This window comes from Corvus brachyrhynchos, unplaced genomic scaffold, assembly GCF_000691975.1.
Source record: "Corvus brachyrhynchos isolate BGI_N302 unplaced genomic scaffold, ASM69197v1 scaffold1, whole genome shotgun sequence".
Taxonomy (NCBI): domain Eukaryota; kingdom Metazoa; phylum Chordata; class Aves; order Passeriformes; family Corvidae; genus Corvus; species Corvus brachyrhynchos.
In genome coordinates, this window is record NW_008237222.1 from 2949815 (window position 1) to 2974004 (window position 24190).

Genomic DNA, 24190 nt, shown 5'->3' on the forward strand with positions numbered 1-24190 from the left:
TACTCGGCAGTCGCAGTTTGGAAATCCTGGCAGGTTTCTCGTTTCCTTGCTGAGCCGGGAATGACCTTTTATCAAACCATTTTAGATTCTTTTACTTTACACCTTATGAGTCCGGGTGGTCTCTGCTTAAAAAAGAACAGCTGGCACTTGGAGGTTGAATGATAGCGCCAGGAACTGGTCTATCGGAAGTATGGTAGAGAGTGTGGGATTCCGTTACTCTGCTGTCAGCCCCTCGCTGTTAGAACGTCCCTATCCTGAGCAGCAGAGAATAGAAAAAGTTAACATGTTAAACCAACGTGTTCAAACAGTTAATGAGAGAAACTTTGCTAAGCCTCCCACCTCTTTGCAGTTAGAAATACTTTGTTGATCCACCCCTTAAACAATATTTCATTATTTTTTAGGGTGCTATAAAAGGAAAGTTACAGGAGCTGGGGGCTTATGTTGGTAAGTTTTGCCATGTGTTTAGCAATCTTCTCTAGGTTGTTTTTGGTTCATAGGAAAAAAACAGCTTAGCTAATGGAACTTACTATTACTTGTGTTACTGCATACAGAAGCCTTAAGCATGAGAAGAATTACCTGAAGTGCTGGACTAGTAAGAAAGAAAGAGATGTACTTCACAAAATACTATAGTCTAAGCATAAGAGGAAGCCACATGTGAACATAAGTATATGAAGAACTAAAAGAAAATAAGTCAGTCTCATAGTCTTCCCCTTTAGAAATGGTGACAAGGGATTTGAAAGAAAAATCATGATGTGGGTATCTAAGGAAATTTCTTTGAAGCGTTAGGAGAAACATTATATAAAGCGAGAGCCTTGCAAATACAGCAGCAGTTAGCTGTGACCACTCTGAGATGGAATCAGTCTTTCTTAGGCATATTAGCTCTTGAATTCAGGGTGAGGTGTTTGTCAAAAGTAGGAGAGAGGACAAAGATGAGTGAGTGGCTTAGGAAATTAAATGGCCGCGCCAGAAACATTTTGTGGGACAAACATTTAAAATGTAAGAGCTTGACTGTTAAGGGGAAGACTAAGCTACATTGAGCTAATGTTGATAAAATGCATGTATCTTAGAGGCAGGGGGAGATTTTATTTTTGTTTGTGACAGGAGGGGGGTGAGCAGTGCGAATGTCTGTGGTCTTGTGGATTTCTTTGTTTTTTCTGAATCCGGGATTAAATGGATATTGTACTTCAGAGCAGCTGTGTTCTGCATCAGTAAAAGTTGATAACACAGCATTCTGTTGGAAACACAATACCTCAGTCCTGCAGCTGCATTGTTATTGTCTGTGATGTTTCTTGGATTTCAGGTGAAGAAAAGGAATTGAGACCATAATTTAGAGTTCCTGTGAGTTGCAGGGCCAAGTTCAAAGTTTGTAGTTTGAGCCTGAATTCATCTTCTTTCCTGTTTCAAGGGAGGCATTGTGTTTAGGGAAAAATGTAATGGCTCCATAGAAGAGAGTTACCTATGGTCTGACATTCTGAGCTCAGCTGGTGCCAAGGAACTGTGTTTAGAAATTTTTAATTGTAAAATCGTCTTTTTTCACCGTCTCAAAGCTTGTCTTTTTAAGTAACTCCTTTTTTGTTGTTTGTTTGTTCAGGTTTTTTTACCATCATTCCAGGTTTCAGATTCTCAGTCCTTGATTCTTTGGTTTTTCCCGTCTTTCTGAAAAAAAAAAAATCTTTCTTGTCTCTAATACTAAGATGCTGGTAGAATACTAGCCATTTTTGATTCCATCTACAACTGATTATTCTTGCTTTGTTTTCCTCCTGTCTCTTGAATTCAGAGGACAGGTTTCCTGTATTCCCAGGATCAGCATACAATATCTCTGCAGTTTCTTCTCAGTTGGTCTCTGAACTTCCTTAAATAACTTTATATTCCTTATTGCCAAGTCTGACTTGCCTTGGCCTCTTTTTTCTTTTTAAACCACTGTTTCCAAATTTCTGTGATTTTTCAGGTTTCTTTTCTTGACTAGAGTATTTTTGGGCAACCTTTCAAGTAATGTTTTTCAAAAACTCTCCATTTCTTCTTTCAGGTAACTAGTAAAAAATTGGTTCTCCCTCATTCTAGCTCCTGCACAAGAACCATGCTTTTGTTTCTTTCTGTAACTGCTAGTTCTTTTCTCTTGAAAAGTCTTCTACAGCAAGATATGTTGAAACTTACTTGTTGTGTAGAGCTTACAAAGGAAATATTTATTTGAAGCAAAATGGAAATTAATTATTCATCAGCTAGGAAATTTTTCAAAAGGCTGTAGTTTCACATGCAGTTTAAGTTGGCATAAGCCAACACAGTTACTGAGAAAGTTTCTTTCCTTCTTCTATCATACTGTTACAAGTAATTGTGCTAACTTATGTTTTTACCTGTACTTAAAATATCTTTTTACTTTAGCATGTGTTGAACCACCTGAAAAGCTTACCACGTTTAAAAGTAGCTTGGCCAATAAATAAAATTCAAGTTTCTAGGTCTGAACATCAATCCATCTTGTGCGACTTCTCGTTTACATTGAAAAAAAAAAACCAAACACAGAGCAGCAAGAACAAAAGCCCAAACAAACAAAAAGCCACCAAAAAGAAGTTAGGGTTTAAGCTAGGAATGGCTTATGTTGGGACAATTGAGTAGTGGTAGTGCAGGTGCAACGTGTGAATGTTATTTCTGTAGCCTAGGGTAGAGATAAATTATTTACAGTGTATGTAGACATAGAAGAAAGGCAATTCCTTTCATTTGGATTTTGATTTCTATTTTTCATTTTTCAGGTCTTTTAAGTGTTGTGTACTGTCTTAGCTTGATTAAATAAGCACAGCTGTTTAATGCCTTGGTTCAAATTCATAATTGGAAGTGTATTTCCCAACTGTTTTCACTTACTATTATGTTCATGTCATGCCACGGAATGGCATTGGAGAGCATGAGATGTTTGATTAAACTAAACTGGAGTCTGTGCTCAGGAGGCACAACTAATGCCTTTGAGCAACGATTGTTTCAGTCAGTCCTTCAGCAGAGGCCGGAGCTAGGCCAAAGTGAAATGCCAAACTCCCCAAACCCTTAATGTATTAATGGTGGGTTCTAAGCACCTTCTTGTGCATTCTGAGGAGTGGGAATACCTTGTATTCAAGGGAATGGGTTTCTCACTGTGTATGAAATTGCATACATTACAGAATAGAAATTCGCGCTCGAGGTTGCTGGGGTTTGTTTTATTTTTGTAGGTAGAAAATCTGGGAGTTAATACAATTTTGATTTGTTTAATGCACATATCAGAAATGGGTATTTATTTGTTTAGTTTTTGTAACTAAAGGAAATTTGACAAGGATAAGGTGCTATATTTGGTAATATTTGAGGTGATGAATATTGTAGATGCCTGCTAGTATTCAAGAAAAAGGATATAGGCAGCAGAGTGGCTTTCTTTTATCTTGTCCTTCTTTCTGTTGTGTTTACTCATTTTTTGAATATGTTGATCTTCAGCTTACACTCTTGTGAGTTGATCTTTTATTCCTTGCATGTAGATGAGACTTGTATTGAACCTCAGAGGAAATGGAAGTCTTGTTAATTTGCTTACCTAATCCTCTGCCTGCAGAGTCTTTATAGTAAAACTGGAAAAAAATTTGGTTACATGTTTAAAGATGTTTGCTATGTTTTCCATGATTTATTTTACTTTGCAACAACATCTTTCTCTTTCTATTAGATGAAGAGCTCCCTGATTATATTATGGTTATGGTGGCCAATAAGAAGAGTCAAGAGCAGATGACAGAAGACCTTTCCCTTTTCCTTGGAAACAATACCGTCAGGTTTACTGTCTGGTATGTTTGCAAGCTGCTTGTCACACTTCTTATCAGTAAGCCAGGACTGCTTTCTATAAGTGACACTCAACATTGAAAAAACTTCTGTATCTTCCCATTATGTAATTTACATTAATGAAAACCTCTACTTTGCATGTCTAATAAGTAAATCAGTTTTAGTCTGGCAGCAGTTGGCTTCTGAGGTGATAATTAGATGGCAAAGGACTGGGGGACTTACATTGTTTGTTTAAAAGCCAGACAGATTTGTGAATGGAGTGCTCAAGTAAGCGAGGGCTGTATGTTGACTTAAAATCATTCCTGCAAAACCCACTGTGAGCATGAGAGCGCTGTTCACTGCAGTTAGATGTAAAAGACCAATTTGTTTGCTTTTATGCTAACAGTGCTTCAGATTGCTGTTGTGCATGGGAATTACTATATCAGGGCAGATGAGCAGTGGATCTAATTCTGTGTACTGTCTTTGACAAGGCTTAGCACCAAATGCTTAGGTATTCCCACCTCTCAGGCTATTTATTTATTACTGCCACGCAACACTAAAAACCAAAAGTAGAACCTCAGAATTACTGTGAGCAGGACAACTTAGCAACATTTCAGCTCTACTGTCAACTCCTGACAGTGTAGGTTCATTTACTGCATGCTGCATGACAAACTTAGCTATTATATTTATCATGCATTTTCTAATACTGAATTTGTTTTACAGTGGAAACCTGTAAGTAGATCCACGTTTCAGACATTTGACTCTAGAGATTTTTGTTGCTTTCAGACTTGTGTATTTTTTCAAGTTAATCTTATTTTTGAATCTCATACCTAATAGAGCTTTAAGGAACATTATTTTGTTTTGTATAGATGAGAGAAATATTACAGTTTTTTTTCTTTTTCAGTTTGCTCTCTTTGACATTTTCATACTGACAGGTTACATTCACTTCCAATATTTCTTCTGTGTAATTAGTTCCTAGGAGCTTTTCTGTAATTAAAAAGCAGAAATAAACATTTTAGAAATTGGCTGTTATGAAATCATAAACATTGACAAAAAATGAAAATAGTTCTAGCTATTACAATTCACTGTATTAGCTATTTAAACTTATGGATTTCCAGGTGATGGTGTTACTTGTGTGGATATAGTTTGAGTTTACTTGCACAGGTTTCATTTTTTCTGCACATTTGTCAAAAATACAATAAAGGGGTACAATTAAGTGTGGACGTCTGTTTTGAAAACTGCACAGGCATTTCTTTGCTGCCTTTTGTGGCCTGCCTAGGTGAAACTTTAGGATTTCACTGTATCAGGAAGTCATGCAGTTGTCTTTCTCACAGTAGTTTTAGGAATCAGACAAATCAGTGAAGATTGCAAGTGGATGAGGGTGTAGCTCTTGTACTGCGGTTTTGACTGAATCCTGATAGACAGTAAGAAAGAACAGGATAATATGTAGCAGAAAACACTTTTATGGCTTTGTAAAGGAAACTAAAATTTATTGAAAAAATAATAAATATGTAGAGAAAAATATTTCAGCAGATAAATCAAGATTATTTTATATATGTATATTTAAAATGGTGTATTGACGATATACAAATATTATACTGCCAGCTTATTTTGACACCTGCTTAAATTTTAAGCACGGTGACTGTTTTAACCCTAAGTCAGTATTCTCATTTTTTAATATATGTATGTGTGTGTGTAGATGTGTGTGTGTGTGTGTGTATATATATATATATATAAAAATAAATACAAACTCAATGTCAGAGTGCTTTATCAGGTAAAGTAAAGGTAGGTGTTGGTTAAAAGAAGGATGGAAAAGAAGACAAGATGAAACCTATGCAGTAAGCTGTAAGGGGACTGGTGGAAAAATGTTACATAGCACTGTAGTTGGGAGTTTTATATACTTCTATTTCTTGAAAAGACAACCCAGAATATTTTTGTTCTTAAACATTGGTTAAACACAGTACTCAGCAAGATATACCTTCCTTGGTTTGTCTCTGTAGCTGGTAGCTTTGGGCCTTCTGGCAGAAGTTTTGCAGCAATTGTGACAGACCTGGCAATCCTGCTGGTTGGCCAGCACTTCTTATTCTGAACCAAGTATCAGATCAGTTACCCTGAGGTCAGTGTGAAAACTGATCTGCATCACCAGAGCTCAGCTGATGAGTGTTCTAGTGAAAGCTCACAAGGAGGACGAGTATAAGCCTTCCTTATCCTCACATGCAGTCTTTTCAATATATTTTTAATATGTTCTTGTTCCTTAGCTCCTAATAGTCAGCCTAAATTATGGACTTGCCCATGATCAGGTTTGAATTCCAAGCATTCAAGTGTTGGGTGGGTTTTTTTTGATTTCTCCTCACTGTAATGTGTGTCTGTTTTTAAGCAGCCTTATTATATTAAAGCTCTGTAATTTTCTGTGTTACTTCAGTTTAGTGCCTTTTGCATGGGCAAAGGGCAAATTTGGTACCTCGCTGAAACGTTTTTTCTCACCAGTGTGTCTCAGAGAGTATGGTTGGTATTTACAAAGCATGCTGGAAAAATCTGAGAATCTTACATGCTATGAGTTTGTACTTAAAATAATGTTTGACTCTGCTGTGTAATTAAAGTTTCATATACCAAGTAAAATTTTAGGCTACGCTTTAGGCTTCTAACAGGTTTTTTGAGTCAATCCTTTTGGTACTTAACTCCACTGATTGTAGTGAAAGGCGGGAAGTACTGGCTTTGATTATGTAAACCAACTGAATGCCAAAAATAGCTGGCTGATGTGACAAATACTCTGCCTGCATGTACAAGACATACTGGAAGCAAGATACTTTGAGCCTCCCTTTTGGGGTTAAACATACTTTGGTTGATGGAAAGTGAAGTCTTAGATAAATGAGGTGCTTGTCATAGGGGGAAAGGCAGTGGGTTTCTGAAAAATGGTTAGTCCGAATGTAAGTTAAAGTTCTTTATTTTTTCTTTTTCTCTTTTGCTTCTGTCCTTGTCCACTGTCTATTTCAGGCTCCATGGTGTTTTGGATAAGCTACGATCTGTGACTACTGGTAAGTAAGAAAATTAATTTTGAGTGAAGATAGGCTTATTTTTTCTGTGTAGTGTTACATGTCTAGTGAGTTGCAAAAAAGTGCAGCTCTAGGCTGTTTTGTTAATTTCTGGTTTATATGGTCTTTTGGATCTGGACTGTTAGGAAAATTCCTTTATATTTTGAGATAAAGAGTTTATTTTTGAGTCCAGAGTGTATTTCTCTGTATTTCTTGCTGATGTTTCCAGCTGAAACAACTTTCAGCTTGTTGTATTTTCAGACCTGTGCAATATCTTGTTTGCAGTTTCATAGCTATCTTTATTGCAGAATCTCTATTGCTGTGCTATAATGTAAAAGTGAAAGGTACCTGTCTCCACAGAACCAACCAATGTAAAATCTTCAGAATCTAGTATCTTTGAGAGCAACCTGCTTTCCAGCAAAAGCAGTTCATGTGTGAGTGATGAGAGAAGGCGTGAGGATATCTTGCCACCTCTTGCAGTGTCAAGCACTCGGACTGAAAGAAACGACTCCAGAGTTTCAACCAGCTCACAAGAGCAGAGGAACACTGCTTCAAGGTAAGGCTGCTGGCTACTTCTTAACACACCTTCAGACATCAGTAGTTGTGTGAGTATAGTAGACATTGTAGAGAGTACAGACACTTGGAAAGATACAAGTAGTTTTGAAGACTAAAGCATTGCTACAATGCGTTGTATGAAAAACATTAAATCAGAATTCAGTTCTTTAAGCAACATGTGGGCTTAGATTAATTAACCAAACTGAAAATACCAATCAGTGTGTTAAATTTGTATAAACAATAATACATTAATGATTCTTCCCTCCTGGCTTTGATTAAAAGACAGTTCTCATTTTCTGGAACGCAGATAACAGTTGGCAATTTCTTCTTTTATCAGGCAGTCTGGTGAAGATGGTTCTGCATCCCGCTTAACATCTGCTGTCAAGCCTTTGAGGGAATTGTCACCTTCTGAAGCTGTAATTGACATTAAACCTGAACCAGATGATCTAATTGATGAAGACCTAAACTTTGTGCAGGAGAATCCTTTGTCACGGAAGAAACCTATTGTGACTGTAACTTATGGTTCTTCTCGTCCCTCAGCTGAGATCTACCGGCCACCAGCTGTCAGGAGTGCAGATGGCAATGCACATGTGCCCAGATTGTCACAGCAGGGCAGCTTGCAGGGGAGTCGGCAGTTAGACACACAAGGCTTCAGGTCTCTGGAAACAGGCCAGCTGTGCAATCCAGAAGCATTTGGCAGCTTAGCAGAAGGTCACAGACCCACCTCCAAACTTGGTGCTGATAAAGTGGGCAGTGAGGTTGGTACAAGCTAAAGTGTTGCAAAAGTTTATTCTTGTTAGGAACCTAAATTACTATGTACACTTCAGTAAAATCTTGACCTCAGAGAAATCAAAAGACTTGTCACTGGTACCAGTAGGTTTGAGATTTCATCCTTTGGGTCCACTGATAAAAATAGATTTCATAATTTGACATCATTATCTGATAGCTTGCTGCATCTCAGAGTTAATTACCATGTACATCTTCATGTCATATTGACTTGTATTGACAGGTTAGCACATTATAGCATATGATGAATCAGAAATTATAATTCTGATCTTAAGATCATTGAAACAGCATGATCTTCCCTAAGTGCTATGTATACTCCAACTTTACACAGTTCTGTAAATCAGGATTTTTGATATGCTGTTTTTTAGCCTAGATACATCGATGATGATGGTTCTGTTTAGAACCATGTCAGTTAAGAATTCTTTGGGATTAATGTTGGACAAGGACAACCTGAAAGGTGATTGCTGCCCTATGTACTTTGGAGGCCAGGCTAAGCCAAGCAGGGGGATGGTCCTAGCTGATAAGACTATCCATATGATTGAATTAAGATCCTTTTTTGAGAGGAATGCAGATAGTTATGGCTGCTAATGTTGTAATGAATGTTGGACTGTGGGTGCATGAATGTTTATTGCTGCTCATAAAGTTCTCTGTCTTTGCCACTACTTAGTTCATTATGTATAAGGGATAATGAATTTTATTTGGAAATCCGGAATGCTCTACCAAGATACGTGCTGGTGTCTTAGTTTTTGAGAGCATAGAAGCGCAGATGAGAATATAGTGATTTATTTAAGGTTGTACATAAATCACTGATGAGTGACTGGAACATCTCTCCTTGCAAATGTTTGAGAAAGGTCTTACGGTATTTTTCTTCTATTACTATTTCATGAATAAGGTCCAGAAGAGACAGCAGGGACTTTGCACTGTCTAAACTGGACCATCCTGACTGTATAAACACTTAACATCCTTTGGAATATGTCAGATTGCTAGAAATTAATCCTTATACTTCTCTGAAATTAGAGATGATAGAGAGGAGAAAGTCATTTATACCGATTCCACTTCTCTCTCAGACTTTGAACACACTCATCTTGAAGGATACTATAAATTTTGTTGGAAAACCCTGGTTTTCTGTAGGTGTTGGATAATTTGTCTCTAAATGAGAGGTTTTTCTTTTTTTTTCCTAAATGTTGTTTACAGTTACGTTTCCAATGAGATGTTTCAGTGTAAATGTGTCTGATTTTCATATTATCCAATGCAGTCACTTGTATGTGCAGACAGTGCAGTCTTAGACTCGTGCAACTGGAATGGACGTTCTCCATCTCCTGGCTGTAGGTGGAATTGCAGTGCTTTCTTTACTGGCTTATTTGTGCTAAATGAGCTGTTTTGCCTGCTCTGTTTGTTGCAGGAGGAAAGCTCCAGGAAGAGACGGCTGCCTGTTGTAAGCTCGGTAGTCAAAGTGAAAAAGTTCTGTAATGATGGAGACGATGAAGAGGAGGAGGAGGACTACGGATTGCGAACAGGAAGCATCTCCAGCAGTGTGTCTGTACCTGCAAAGCCAGAAAGAAGGTACTGAAGATCTCAGTGATTCTGGGTTTTCAAGAACTAATTTAATGAATGAAAACTTTGGAAGTGGGGGAAATCAGTTTGCACTTCTGAAAATTGAGAGACAAAATTTAATAAGCCATTTTAATATATTTTGAACTATCTCACAACTCTGTGGTTGAGATGCCTGTTTATTCCACTCTTTCACCTTCGATTTTGTAACCTGTTTTCATTATTGCGTGTAAGAGGCAATGGAGTGTGAATTTTTACATTATTTGAGTAAAGTTTACTGGCAAAAGAATATTAATGTTGGCATGTTTCAGACCAGGTATTTATTGTGGTAAAATAATTTTTCAGTAATTTGATTTATGTTCAGAAATACTTTTCAAACCAGTTATCACTTGTTCTTTAAGGTGTCTTTCAAGCAGTCTTCACAGGTTTTTCCTTTTTTTCTCCTCCTTAATTCTGTCTAAATGTCAGGCATTAGCCAAAATACATGTCTTTTGTATCTGATTTCTAACAATAGAGGAAAAACATTTAAAGTAGAGAAGAGGTGGTTCTACTGACCTACAGTGCTAGCTTGTATAAGATCTATTTTAAGCTAATACACTGTATTGAATTTATCTTCAGCACCGCAGCCCATTTATCTGATTTAAGCTTCCTTATTGTTGATGTTAAAGGCAAGCAGAAAGCATTTTTTTTGCAAATAATATGTTTTGGATCGAGTCAGTCTAATTATGTAGCTGGATCATATTTCTCAGGACAGCTGCATAATTATTGGTGCCAGCACAAACAGAGCAACAGGTAACTGGTGGGCAGAGGTGGGAAGAAATTAATGGCAGAGAGGGCCTTTCACATGTAGGATGGTTTTTACAGCAGCATAAGCTGAGAGATGAAATCACATGTCTGGGCTTCCATTTTTTAGAGCGTTTTCTGGCTCTCCATCCACTGAGATAATAGATAAACTGAAAACTGTTTTGGATAAAATAATTGTAGATGATGATTTCTGTTAATAATCTGCCTGTGTTAACCTGTTGAAATACTTGTCTAACATGGATACAGTTGCTGTGCAATCCATGTACAATGAATGTTTTTTTTTTTTATTTCCTTTAGACCTTCATTGCCACCTTCGAAACAGGCCAATAAGAATTTAATACTGAAAGCAATCTCTGAAGCACAGGAATCAGTTACAAAAACAACCAATTATTCCACTGGTAATTAGCATTGGTTTTGCTTGTGCTAATCTGTATTTCCAAACTCTGTTGTTTAAATCCAAGCTAAGTATAGCGCTTAGAGATAAGACAGAATGCTAAATAGCAAGTCCGTGATACACATGAGGGATTTACCGTGTCCTGTTTCATTATATTGATGTTCAGCCATGAATTTTGAAAGCATGAACAAGGGAGGAAAGTGGTATTTAAAGTGTATTAATCAAGATAGTAAGTCTGTGAAGTGTATAAATACAAAACGGAAGTGCCAGAGTATTCTGAAGTCAGTAGTTGCCAAGGGGAAATTAATCAGAAGTAGGCAGGTGGTTTGAACTATTTAATAGATCTCTTTTCCCTTTCTGCACTCTCCTTCTTCCTTCTGAGAGGGGGGGAAGAAAAAGCCAAAGAGCAAAATAATGAAAATGCACTAAATATGGGTAATAGAAGTGCAAAATAATGAGGAGTGTAGTGATTGATGTATATATCAGGGCATGTTGATAAGTATCAGGGTATGTATGATGATGTGCATTGTCCTTTAACAGCAAAACTGCAATTTCAGTTCAGTGATTTTAGTTGCAGTTGACACAGCAGTTGAGCAGTTGTCTGTGTGTAGGCATTCCATTCTCCTAGCTGGGAGAGAGTTCTGCTGAAGAAGGGCAAATCCAGCTGTTGTCTTGTGCTTTCATTTCATTGGGTATTGATAAATCTACATGTCGTCAGCAGGACACGTTACACCTTGCCAGGGAAGGAGCATTCACTAAACCATGACTTTGACACCATCTGAAGTAGGACTGAAAGCTATCCACAGTCTCTTGCCTGCTCTCTCTCAAATTCTGCAAACTAACTGTAAGAAACAGTACTTTGAAATGATGCAGGAAGCTCATTCCTGTGTACAAAGCAGTATGGCAGGAAATGAGACATAGCTGGAAAATTCTAAATCAATTAAAACTATTGATCTTTTTAACAGTGATGATCTTGTAGTTTGGCTTACCAACATGAGAATATTTCAGTGGAGAGACCAGAAAGCACCACTTTGTTGTTTAATACAGAGGTGATTTGTGAATTTTACCTGAAGTATCATGCAGGTTCTTCCTCTTCAGAAGTAATTTTTTTTTTTTTTTGAAGTCTTTTGAATGGAATATGGAAGTAAACTAATTTAAAACACACAGGTGAAACAAAACAGTAAATTCATAAATAATGAATCCGGTACTTGAGTAGTACCTTTCAGTTGTTTGCATCAGAAGGTCAATGCTGATCTGATACTCAGCCAAGGGAAGAGTTTAGCTTATCACAGCCAGGTCTGACAGTCTTACCAGAAGCCAAGTAAAGAAGTCAACCTGTTATCCTGCTACCCCCAAATGCCAAGCCACAACTATCTGTACAGAGACTTAGAACTACCTGAAAGGAGGGTGTAGTTCAGTCAGGGTTGATCTCTTCCCAAGTAACAAGTTGATAGGACCAGGGAAAATGGCCTCAAGTGGTGCTGGTGGAGGTTTAGATTGGATGTTAGGAAAAAGTTCTTCGTGGAGTGGGTGGTCAGGCATTGGAACAGGCTGTCCAGGGAAGTGGTGGAGTCACCATCCCTGAAGATATTTTAAGAAAGGTGTAGATGTGGCACTTAGGGACATGGCTTAGTGGTGCGCTTGGCAGTGGTGGACTCGGTTTACCGTTGGACTTGGTGATCTTAAGGGTCTTTTCCAACCTAAGTGATTCTATGATTCTGCTGTCATTAAGTTTTGTGTTTTATTTGCAAGCACTTTAGCAAAGGGTAGCTAGCTAGCATCATACGAAGAGACATGATTATCCATGGTTATTTATATGAAAGATGGAATGAAAAGTGATTTCAAAGCTATTAGAAAGTACCACATTAATTGTATGTAGAAGTGGATGAATGAGTACTTTGCTGTTGTCACTCTAATCTTTCTCATGCTCTTTTGCCTTACAAATAGGTGTTCTGAAGTGCCACTCAGGGTGCTCTGTGCACATGCACAAATGTGCTTGCACACTAAGAATTTTACAGGTAGATAGAGATGCTTTTTGTGGAGACAGATGCTTGGGATTTTTGTGTGTGTGTGTGTAGGAATTTATTAGAGGTATTTTAGCACAATATATCTAAAAATAGTACTATTGTGTGATGGGGTAGTATGTAAACGATTTGCCATTGTTTCTCTATTTAAAGTTCCACAGAAACAGACTGTTCCAGTTGCACCAAGAACTCGAATTAGCCCAGAAGAATCACAGTTAGAAGTAATTCATGTGCAAAGCAGACTGCCTGTTCTGAGTTCTCAGCTTCAAGTAGAAGAGCCAAAGGAGCAGACAGTTGAAGAAATTCAAGGTCATCTGATAATATTCTTTAAGAATTTATACTAGGGGATGTCATTTTACAGGCTGAGCAGAGAAAAGGAAAGGAATGCTTTTAATTTTTAAGTCTGCATCAAAAGTTGCATGCAGACCTGCCCTGAAGACCATGCAGCTTTCTAAAGCATGTATGTCAGATAGAGATACATGTATACAAACACACACAGAGACAACCTCAGAGGCGTTAATCAGTAAGTAAAGAAGGTTAACGTGTTTGTGGCATGTCACTGAAGAATAGTTTTGCATAAGCACTTACATTTGGATAACTTCTCTTTTCCCCATCCTTTGCATATTTTCCTTAGTACCTTGTAGGAGTAATTCTGTCACGAAGCTTAAGTGAGAATGAAGATACTCTAGAGTATTTAGGACAATTTTCCAGCACATTGTTTTCACACAAAGGGTTCTAGTGTTTTATATTTCAGTTTAAATATAAGAATGGTGTATTTGCTCTTACAGGACAGCTAATACCAGGCTAGCTGTGTCAGCTTTGGTTTTTACTTCTGTTTTGAACCTCCTAAAGGGCATAACATATAAAGGCAGTCAGTGTCTTTTCAGCATGGTTTTGTTATAAAGGATGGGGGGGTTGTCTTTATTAGTCACAAGGAATCATAGAAGTAAGGCAGGGGAAAAATATTTCTGTAACAAGGGCTTAGTTTATACTTGCTAAGTGTTTAGATATTTAGATAATGGGTAAAATTTGGTTTGACTAAGATTTTTGTCATTGTTAAGGAATGGTAAACATTCATTATTTTAGAAAGATACTTGCAATCGAGTATTTCTCATTTAAATGTATTTGTAATCTTTCTGCCACCACAAAGTAGTTGAAATTGTATTTGTGAAGTATGTAAGAAAAAGCTTTATCAGCCTTTGAATTAATGCACAGAAAATAATTATGCTAAATATTTTCACTCTTTTGCCATTGAAATGGAAATGACAGCTTGCTTAGGAAATCTACAGAGAGCAAAAATAAATTTTTCAAACCATAACTCAAATGTAGAACAGTGCTGCTCTGTTTCAGCTCTTTAAGAAGACCATAAAGCAATCCCTGGTTAGTTGCTTTCCTCTGTGTGTGTTCTCTGAATGGCCAACTCCTCTACAAATGAGGAGGAAGAACTTGGCCTTCATCAGTTGCTGTGCCCACAGACTTCATTTGTACTGAGCAGTGATTATGGGAATGAGTAGTGTCTTGCAGTACCTAGATTTTGCCATGTTACTGTTCCTGAAACAAGGAGAAACGGGCTCATAATAATGAGAATGGCTTTTTTTTGTTGTTAAAAGTGTGAATGTTTTGTTGTTGATCTTTTTTTTTTGAATTCAAAGAACTAGAGAGTGTGCCTCAGTTCTCTAATCTGTAGTTTCATGTTGACATGCAATAAAATATGCTTCTTACTGCTTTTTTTTTTAGGAATTGAACAAAAGGAGCTCTCTTCTCGGCTTCAGATTGATCCTATGATTGAAGATACCTTGCAAGTGACTCAGGGTTAAGTCTTGTGATCTTTTATTTTCAAATCTTGGATTACTTGCCAGTGAATGTTAAGATGCTCCTTTTTAATTAAGTATACTGATTTCTACAATTTTCTAGTTTCTACATCTCTAAGGAATGAATGCATTACATTAGTAGCTGTTCAAAGAATGAGAGATTGTGACGGGGGGGTGGACCCCCTTCTATGCTGTTTCAGCATAGCCATTCCATTTACAAAATTGCCTGATCTGGCCTAATGTGACTTATGGCTTCTGTTGATCCACCTCTGTGGAATTAACAGGGAAGTAAAAATGTTTTCTGGAAGCTACTAGGAAGAAATTAAAACAGTAAAATTAGCTTATTGACCATATAAATTGATACTAAAAATATGCTATGAGTTAAAAGTACAACTACCTCCTTATTTTACTCTTTTCTTTGTAATTTTTCTCCCAATGCAGATTACTGTGACCCAGAATCTATGGTGCATTCAGATACTCGGTCATTTATCCTGAAGAAGCCCAGGTTATCAGAGGAAACGGCGCCACAGAATCAGCAATTGGGCAAGAAGGGCACAGAGGCAGTGCGAGTTCACTCAGGACGTCTAATACAGACAAGGTAAAAAGCTACTTCATTTAGGACTGTTACTAGTCAAATTGCTTGTTTGTGGTTTAGATGGAGTCGTTTGGTCATACTTGTGCTTTGTCAGTCCAGTCAGGAGGTGTGAAATCATGGAAAATGGACTGACATTGAATAGCAGAAGAAAAAAAGCAGGGACAAAAAGCCTCTCAGAAATCCTTCTAAATGGAAAATAATCCCAGGTTCAGCTGAGCTTGAGCATGTCTTTGATTTGCAAGAAAGAAAAAGAAGGAACTGAAAAGTACTGCTTTTTTTTTCTGATTTCTGAAATCTTAGTCAAGTAGTCATTTTCCTTAAATTGCCTTTAGTTTTATACCTGTTTCACCCTTGGATTGCATTTCTTAAGAAACATCTTCTAACACAGTATTGAGTGGTGAATCCTGGACAATGACTTAAGCCCTCCTTATGGGAGAGTTTGACCAAGAGAAGCTTTAAGTTCATGTCAGCCTCAAACGAAGTTCCAGGTAACAAATAGTCCTACCTGTTAAGAGTTAAAGCCACTCCGATCAGCGTGATGAGCTTCATCACGTGGGCTGCTGTGCTTGAGAAACTGCTGGTGTTTCCTTCCTGCGAGTGGCTTTCAGCAGCCTGTGTTAATTGAAAATAAAGCCAATACTGAGCAAATAAACCCAAAAGGGTAACCTGGCAATGTCACAGTTGAAAGCTGTGACTGTGCTACAGGAGAGAGGTAAATTTTTGCATGTGAATAGGTCAGTTTCTGATCTCTTCAATCTGAAAGTTTTAGCTCATGCTGTTTTTAATGTGCTGGTTTCTCCTTAAAGGCATTCTACAGTGTACTTGCTTTTAGCCTCATTTCATAGAGAGGCAAAGTTTATCCCATTGCTGTTTGTCAAAGATGAGAACTCCACAGTTCTCCAAATACTTAGAGTTACCTGTCATTCAGGAAATCCCTCAGGTGAAATGGATAGGATGGTGAAAGGCTGGAGAAAATGGATGTGTCCCGTTTTAATGCTCCCTCTTACCCACATTGACTGCTGTCAGATACAGAACACTAGGCTAGACTGACTTTTCAGTCAGGCTGGGTGTTAAAGTTCTTAGTATCAGTATCTCAATCCTCTCATCCTAGTTCTAAAAACTTTTACACCACTGTTTCATAATGTGCTTTTCGGCAATTTTGAGGAGACACATGTTTTGTGTGTTAAAAGGTTTGTAATTCCAAGAATGGTATTTGCCCTCTTTTTTTTGTCTCAAAACTGTAAATTCCACAGGATTGACTGTTTGTAAATGAGCTTTTGGATCTGTCTGTTGAGAAGAATGGAACAGACTGAACTGTACCTGAGAGCTGTAGCTCTTATTAGTGCCTCAGGGAGACAAGAAGGCAAACTGTTAACTGGAGTGCATTACCAGTAATTACTAAAAGAAGGTCTGTTACCACTTGACTCCCATTGATAAGGTTGTACTACTTTCACTTACTAGCACCGCTCACATTCACTCAAACCTCTTGAGTCAGAAAATCTAAATTTACTACATTTCTTTGTTTGATAGAGACCAGCTTGCACAGCCAGAGAAACCTGCTAGTCCCAAGTTCATTGTGACGCTGGATGGCGTGCCCAGTCCACCAGGATATCTTTCTGATCAGGAAGAGGAAGATATGTGTATAATGGAAGGATTAAAGCCAGTTACCCAGCACATGTGTGCTGGCAGAGGATTAAAAGGTCTTCGGGCACAGCAGATGCAAATTGTAACCAGGCAGCTGGAGAACTGTGACGGTAATAATACTGACCAACAGGATCTAACACTGGTGTGCTGCTTTGATCATGGCTACACCTCCTGGATATATCAGTCTTAAGAAACCAAAGTGATGGTGTTTATTTTTCAAATTAGAATATTCTTTAGGCAGATGAAATGTGGGAGTTTAGTAGGACCACCTCTTAAGAAGCCTTTATCTTGGCATACTAGAGCAATATTGCACATGGTAGTTCTCAACACATCTCGGTATTGGTAAAATTGGGTGGTTTTTTTTTTTTTTTGCAAATGTAGTTGGTCTTTATTGCCAGAAATCTGTGCTTCTGCTTGACCTATTATGATTTGTCCCTGTGCTGATGGACAGGAGACGTTGCAGTTAACATATTGACATGCTTTGAACTTTTAAAAATATGTCGGTATTAATGTTTCTGTCTAGGGTTGTGACATCAAAAAGAGCCTGTTAAGTGTAAGGTGTTTGTAGAGTCCAGTGGCTAGAATTTGAAAGTATAACTTAACAGTGCATGATTTTACATGATGGTTTCTATATTCTCTTTCTATATTTCTTTTGAATAACATGGGAAATTGCTTGCTGAACCACATGTTTTTGCATTGTTTAGAATGCTGGCATTTTAGGTGATGAAAAACACAGAGGCTACTGTTTTGTCATGGGCGTGTTGAATACAAAGCCTGAGGGCTTTGCTTGGATTCATGTTTTTTAGTTAGCTTTCTTAAGAAAATAAAGATCCTTATTTTCCATAGTAGCAGTGTATCCAAATTTCTGAACTAAGTAAAGAATACTATTTGATGCTGTGCTGAGAACCCTTAAATTTCATGGATCCAGCTGTAAATGTGTAATGCAATTATGAGAGAACCGTAGCAAAAGATCTTTAAGTCCATGTCCTTTCAGTTGTCCTGGCTATAGAAGTACTGCACATATTAGGCAGCCTTAAAGATTAAGGGAATGTTGTATATCCATGCACTTTACTAGCACAGAGAAATGGTCATTAGAGTACATCCTTGCAAATCCATGCTTTTCCATGTAGCCTCATACTCCTCACCAAAGCTGTTTGGAGAGTGTTGCCAATACAGTCCTAGCTCTGTTAAGGATTCCTGTGAAGTAGCATGGATGTGACTGAAGTTCACACACAATCAGATCTGTGTGGAAGAGATCTGTACGAGCCAGCGTGGTTCTACAACAGGATACCATTATTTGGCTTTGGTGTGTTGCAAGGAGAAGGCATCAATGAGGCTGACGAGGAATGAAGCTGGAGCAATTTGTGTCATTAGTAGGATCAGAGAGGGGAGTCTAGGCAGTCCTGGGAAACTTTGAAAAGCCAAAGGTTTAGGCAGATTTGGGAAAACAAGACAACAGCGACATGTACAATTGTCTGAATGTGGAGAATAAGGTTTTAAAAACAATGTTAAATAGGAGAAAGTCAAAGTCCCATGTTCCTGTAAGAGTAGTGAAGGTATGGAATGTTTCAGCTTAGAATTTCTTAAAATACTTTTTGGATTGGAGAATGGGTTCAGTTCAGAACTGAAGTGTCTGAAGAAATTACATGGAAGTGGTTCTTTTTCAGTATATGCCCTCATAATAAGAAATCTGATTAGCGTAAAAATTGATTCTTAACTTCCATCTCTTGAAATAATTTTCTAGAGCAAAAAGTATCTTGGAGAAAGGAAGCATGGCTATAATCAACTCATGGCTCAGTAGAACAGTCATAACTCAGATTCAGTTGTCTTGTCTGTTCAAGTCTTTGAATAAGTTTGGATTTGGGAAGAAAATTGATTTATTTTGCTTGTAAACAGTGCAAATTCAATCTTTTATCACCGAAAGGCAGTTTTCAGTCCAGTATTATGACTTTTCACTTTATGGTTTTGGAAATTTTCTTCAGAAAATATGATTGTACATAAACTTGTACTGTCATGAGTTTTTTGATTAAGAGAGAATAGAAGTACAGTGAATTTTGATTATGCTAGATTGCTTACACCAAATTGCTTGTAGAATCATAAAGATCCCAGCTTGGGGTTGTTTTTTTTTTTTTCTTCTTTCTTACCCTCCTAGTTGAAATGGAAGACTTAAGTGTACTACAAAAGCAGGAGAAGGTGCTGGAGCGCTGCAAGTTCTGGCCTGCCTGTAAAAATGGAGATGAATGTGTGTACCATCACCCCACACTACCTTGCAAGTGAGTAGTACAGAGCTCATCCACTTGATACGCTGTTTTGATTTTTATTCCAGTGTTACAAACTTCTGCTCTGTGTCAGTAGAAAGTCAGTAGATGACAGGCACAAGCCTGTCAGGGTGGGATCAGAGCTTGTTTATCATACTGTAATTCCTTCTGTTTTACACCTGTCTTCCAAGTGTCAGAATACAGGGATGGCAGCTGTGCCCTTGCAGAAGAAAGCTTAGAGTACAGGCTGGTGTTTCTGAGTTGCTTAAAGATACAGGAATTAGTGTCTTAAAAGAACAGGCCCTCTTCTGCCAGCTGTCACAGTGCTTTTGAACCTTAGGATATCATTACATAGTAATGCAGTGATTGTGGGTTCTAAATTGGAAAGCAAAGGCGAACTCTTGAACGTGCCCTGTGCCTTGGACTTCTCTTCCCTAAGCAGCAAGTGTCTAGAAAAACAATGTTTGTTTTGAGGTACCTGTTACCAGATTGGGTGACTTCAGTTACTTGGACATTTGAATTATCCTTTAAAATCTGGTGTAACTAAATTCAAAATAAAACTCTTCAGAGAAAAAGGTGTTACTTAGGGACCTCTGCACCCCTCTCTGGGAAGGTCTGATTCCACTGTGCCTTTGCCACTCTGTGCCACACACTAAGAGTGTCCTGGCTTGCACTAAGGAGCTTGAGACCAAACTGCCCTGAGAGTGAGGTGGTTGAATTGTTCACTGCAGAGAGGGAGTGCTGCAGGAAGGGAAGCTGAGTGCAGGTGTGTGGGTGCACAGCTCGTGTACTAAACCACATGCCCCACTTGGGAAGGAACCAACACGTGCCCGAGCTCCGCTGCACCTCTGTGATATTTTGGCTTTTGTGTGTAACAGATGTTTGGGGATTTTGCTCCAGGTATGAGCTTTTGACTCAATTTCTTTTCCTTCAGAGTTTTTCCTAACTGCAAATTTGCTGATAAATGCCTGTTCATCCATCCAAACTGTAAATACGATGCAAAGTGCACTAAGCCAGACTGTCCTTACACTCACGCCAGTCGACGAACCCCACATCCATCTCCTAAACCAGGTGAGCTCGTCTTGTTTTCTGAGCTTTAAATGAAAGTGCTGACGGGACAACAGTATTTTTGGAAACAGAAACTGACAGTGATGAAAAAACATTTTTTTGCTTGAGCTGACCTAATTTTCTTACAACTCTTAATGCAAGATGAAGAATAATAATCCAGTGTTACTGCAAAAACTATTACAAGAAAAATCCCCCAGTGCTCTTATGCAAGAGTCCATATGAAGTCTGTGCAAGGCCCAAGTGGTGACTTGCACAAGTTACCCATTTCTCTGAAGGGATTAGCCAGCACTGCAATTTTATTCAGATTTGTTTCTTAAATTGGACACATGTTGTACCAAGGGCTTGTGACACACGTTGAAAACAGAGACATCTGCCTTTGAACATTTTTTTCTTTAATGCCAGTGTAGGAGTGAAGTTGGTGTAATGATGAGATGACTTTCAGGGTGAGGTTACTTGGTGAAGGCAATAGCCGTGTTTGATACGGGTTGGTGTTGCTGAGCCTTTGAACCGTGCCGAGGTGCAGGGCCTTTGCTGCATGATCTTTTGGAAGTAATTTAGCCCTAGGTCACAGTTCAGTGCAGTTCTGTTACCCTGCCAGAAACCAAGTACAATGTGCTTGTTTCTGGTGTCATTTCCAGCAGCTCCCTGTATTCCTGGAAAGTGCAGTGCCCGTGCTTTTCAGTCTGGTCAGTTGAAACTCTAACAGCTTGCTGCTGTCTAAATTTAACATTTGCGATTCTCTGCCAACCAGAATCTCAGTGTAATTTCTTGGAAGTTTTGCCTTGACCATGGTACTTCCTGTCCTGAAATGGTGAAGAACCAAGTTAAATGATTACCTGATATCCTTGTTCTACTCCAGGATCCACTAACTGCATTGGGATATGCTGTCTGTATTTGTTGCTGAACTTTGGTGTATTATAAAATGGCATTTCTGGCAGAAGGATTGATATATTTAAGGTTGTGTGGAGCTGTCTTAAAAAGGCAATTTATTCTGATCCAGACTCACTTCCTGTTCTTTTCATTTCTACTATTAGCACCCCTGCCCACACTGTCCATATCCTCCAGTAGTCCGCTGTGCAAGTTTTTTCCAGCTTGTAAGAAAATGGAATGTCCATTTTACCACCCAAAAGTAAGATACATCTCTTATCTTCCTTCCTTTCTAGAAAGAGACTTGAAATATGCTACTTTGGGACAGGAAATGTTAGTAGATCTAACACTTTTTGCTTTTACTTTTCACACTTTAACTTCTGCTTAGAAGCAGAATATGCAAAACTAGTGACTTAAGGAATTTGAAAAATTACGCTTTTAAGTAATCTTTCTACCAGATGCTGCTGGGGACCTTCAAACAGGCCATACCTCTTTTCAAAATATGCCTAGCCAGGATGCTGGGGGCAGAGGAGGAGCCTGTTTGGAAGGAATATGTCTCAAGACTCTTGACTCTTCCTCCAGATATGCTGCAATATACAAAAACTTTAAAGATTGCCCAGTTACCCTAAAGTGTATCAATGTAATTTATATACTACAGCAATCTATTACTTGGGTACTTCTACAGAGTTGTCCCTGAATCTTATGCCAGGAAGTTTAGTGCTTTTTCTAGCCCTAACAATGCTGAAATACCCAGGCTCAGATATTACTAACCAGATACTTGGGCCTTTCTCTCTCCTCAGATAATGCTGGGGTCATGCTCCCAACTTGTACACAAAGCTCAATTCAAACTGAACTCTTGTGAACCTTTGAAAGCAAAGGAATTCCACCTGTCAGTGCAGTGGCAGTTTGGGAGCATTAAATTGGTAGTTGGTACTTCTTAAAAAGGATTTTTTGTCACTGGGTTGTGCTGGTTGCACTGGTGGAGGAGGGTGTTGGTTGAGTTGTGGGTCAGATGTGTCACAGAGCAATATGAGGTCGCAGTGCAGCTCAGTGTGTTCAGAGCAGGCAGCCAGCACTGAGCAGCCTCTTCTGAAATACTTCTGTTTTAGCATTGTAGGTTTAATACACAGTGTACGAGACCAGACTGCACTTTCTACCATCCCACTGTTGCTGTACCTCCACGCCATGCCTTGAAATGGACTCGAACTCAGACCAGGTGAGAAACACTCTAAACCTAACCAAGAACAATAAAAAGTATATTATGATATTACTAATGTAGTTCTACTCACAGAAGTAATGTGTGTGAGGGACAAGAAAGATTATATGAAGAAAGATACCCCTTGTGGGCAGCTTTCTTTTAAAGACAACTCTTTGCTGTTTCGTTGTAGTTGTATAAACATTAACTAATGTGATGCAACTGATAAAGAAGTGCCCTGCAGCTGGGATAGGGCAGAGTCACTGGAATTCTGACCTGGACAGGTTGTGTTTTCTGAGTTGTATTTGAATAAAGCTGAAAATCCTTTTACCCTTGTTTTATCTTGTGTCTGAACTGTCTTTTCCACAACAGGTTCAGCTGCTTCTTTGTTTCTGGCAGAGCAGCTCCTTTCTGTCACCTACCCATGATTTCATAAACCAGTAGCGAACTTCCCAAAGCTGCAGCTATGGGCCTGTTCTAACCCTCACGTGATTTAATGATCTTTTCACTCCAGCTAAATGCCATCTGCAAAGGTTTTAACCATTACAGGGTAGGGCACAGAGCAGTTCTTAAATCATCTTTACAGAGGGGTAGAATTTGTTCCTTATGGAATTGTTTTTTTCTTCCTCCTCAGTGAATGAGTATGATACAACCTGGGACTGAGCTTTGCCTCCTCTGGACAGTAGAGGACAGGAAGATTAACCACCAGGGCGCACAGGATGCTAGGAAAGACTCATGCATTTTGGACTTTGAATATACATTGTTTTCATAAAACAAGGTTGATTGCATACTTGAAATGTCTCTAATTTTCCAAGTTTGTAAGTTTGGGCAATTTTACATTTTTTTTACACTGTAAGAAAAAAGCATCTGTGTAAGAAAAGTTTTACTTTAAATTCCATTAAAAACCTTCAAAGCACATTTTGGGTCCTGTTTGGGTAATGTTCCTTATTGAAGATTTGGTGTGTTGAAGAAGAAAATGGGGCAGCAAAAGCACTTAGAAAGCATGTGTTGGGATCATACTGGAAGTACTTTTTGTCCAGGAAGTGTTTGGTACAGTGCCCACGACTGCACTGCTGTCCCAGCACCTTGGGACTGAGCTCTCCACCCCAGCACAGGCACAAAACAAATGCTTTGTCTTTTGGGTGTTTTTCCAGTGCAGCGCTTGTCACAATCCTTCTGCTCTTTAAAATGGTGAAAAAAAGACAAGGGAAACAAACCAGTTCAGAACAATTAAAGAATTACTGATAGTTCTCCACTTGAAAATCCTATGAACTGCCACTTCACTTAAAAATAAATACTCTAAGATGTCTCCATTTATACCAAGCAGAACTTTCTTCTAAGGAATTCTTTTTTCCTACTGGGCCCACTGTGGTTTTCTTCAAGAAGGTTCCCCGTGCCTTGCATGGTAAAAAAACAATCCACACACGTCCATAAATATGTTTAAGTGATATTAAAATAAGGAAAAGTGTTGAACAGTAACATAAATGCACTTTTTTATTAAATCTTTTTTATATTTTGGGGAACTACATTTTCACAAAAATATACAAAAGAATTTCTTTTTACAAATATTTACATTCAATATCAGAAAACAATGATAGCTACATATTTTAAACTTATATTTGACAAATATAGTCTTGAATTCTGAAACTTAACACTCCAGGAAAAGTTTGTTTTTTTTTTTTTTAAATAAAGTACTCAAAGTTCATATTCAAATTTAAAAAAATCTTAATTAATGCAAAAATCTGACATTTAATTTTTATATATATATATATATACTTTAAATAAACATACAACATTGTTACAGGAATTAGATGTTCATGGTGGAAACCAGAATGGAGTACACTTAAACC

General features: G+C 38.2%; 1 protein-coding gene across 3 annotated transcripts in view; it reads left to right on the forward strand.

Annotated features, from left to right (window-relative positions):
* Window positions 1-23258, forward strand: part of ZC3H14 (zinc finger CCCH-type containing 14) — a 24660-nt gene extending 1402 nt beyond the window's left edge. The window contains exons 2-17 of one of the 3 annotated variants that reach the window (XM_008629695.2): window positions 402-444; window positions 3668-3782; window positions 6751-6791; window positions 7149-7344; window positions 7681-8101; window positions 9532-9692; window positions 10782-10882; window positions 13056-13211; window positions 14640-14714; window positions 15155-15311; window positions 16839-17062; window positions 19105-19225; window positions 20145-20281; window positions 21313-21407; window positions 22255-22361; window positions 22975-23258. In XM_008629695.2, coding sequence (XP_008627917.1) covers window positions 3691-3782; window positions 6751-6791; window positions 7149-7344; window positions 7681-8101; window positions 9532-9692; window positions 10782-10882; window positions 13056-13211; window positions 14640-14714; window positions 15155-15311; window positions 16839-17062; window positions 19105-19225; window positions 20145-20281; window positions 21313-21407; window positions 22255-22361; window positions 22975-22981 — 2091 coding nt within the window. In that variant the 5' untranslated portion in view covers window positions 402-444; window positions 3668-3690 and the 3' untranslated portion in view covers window positions 22982-23258. The remainder of the gene's footprint in view (window positions 1-401; window positions 445-3667; window positions 3783-6750; window positions 6792-7148; window positions 7345-7680; window positions 8102-9531; window positions 9693-10781; window positions 10883-13055; window positions 13212-14639; window positions 14715-15154; window positions 15312-16838; window positions 17063-19104; window positions 19226-20144; window positions 20282-21312; window positions 21408-22254; window positions 22362-22974) is intronic. The other 2 variants (XM_017728978.1, XM_017728977.1) reach the window with 2 other exon arrangements.
* Window positions 23259-24190: the final 932 nt, after the last annotated feature.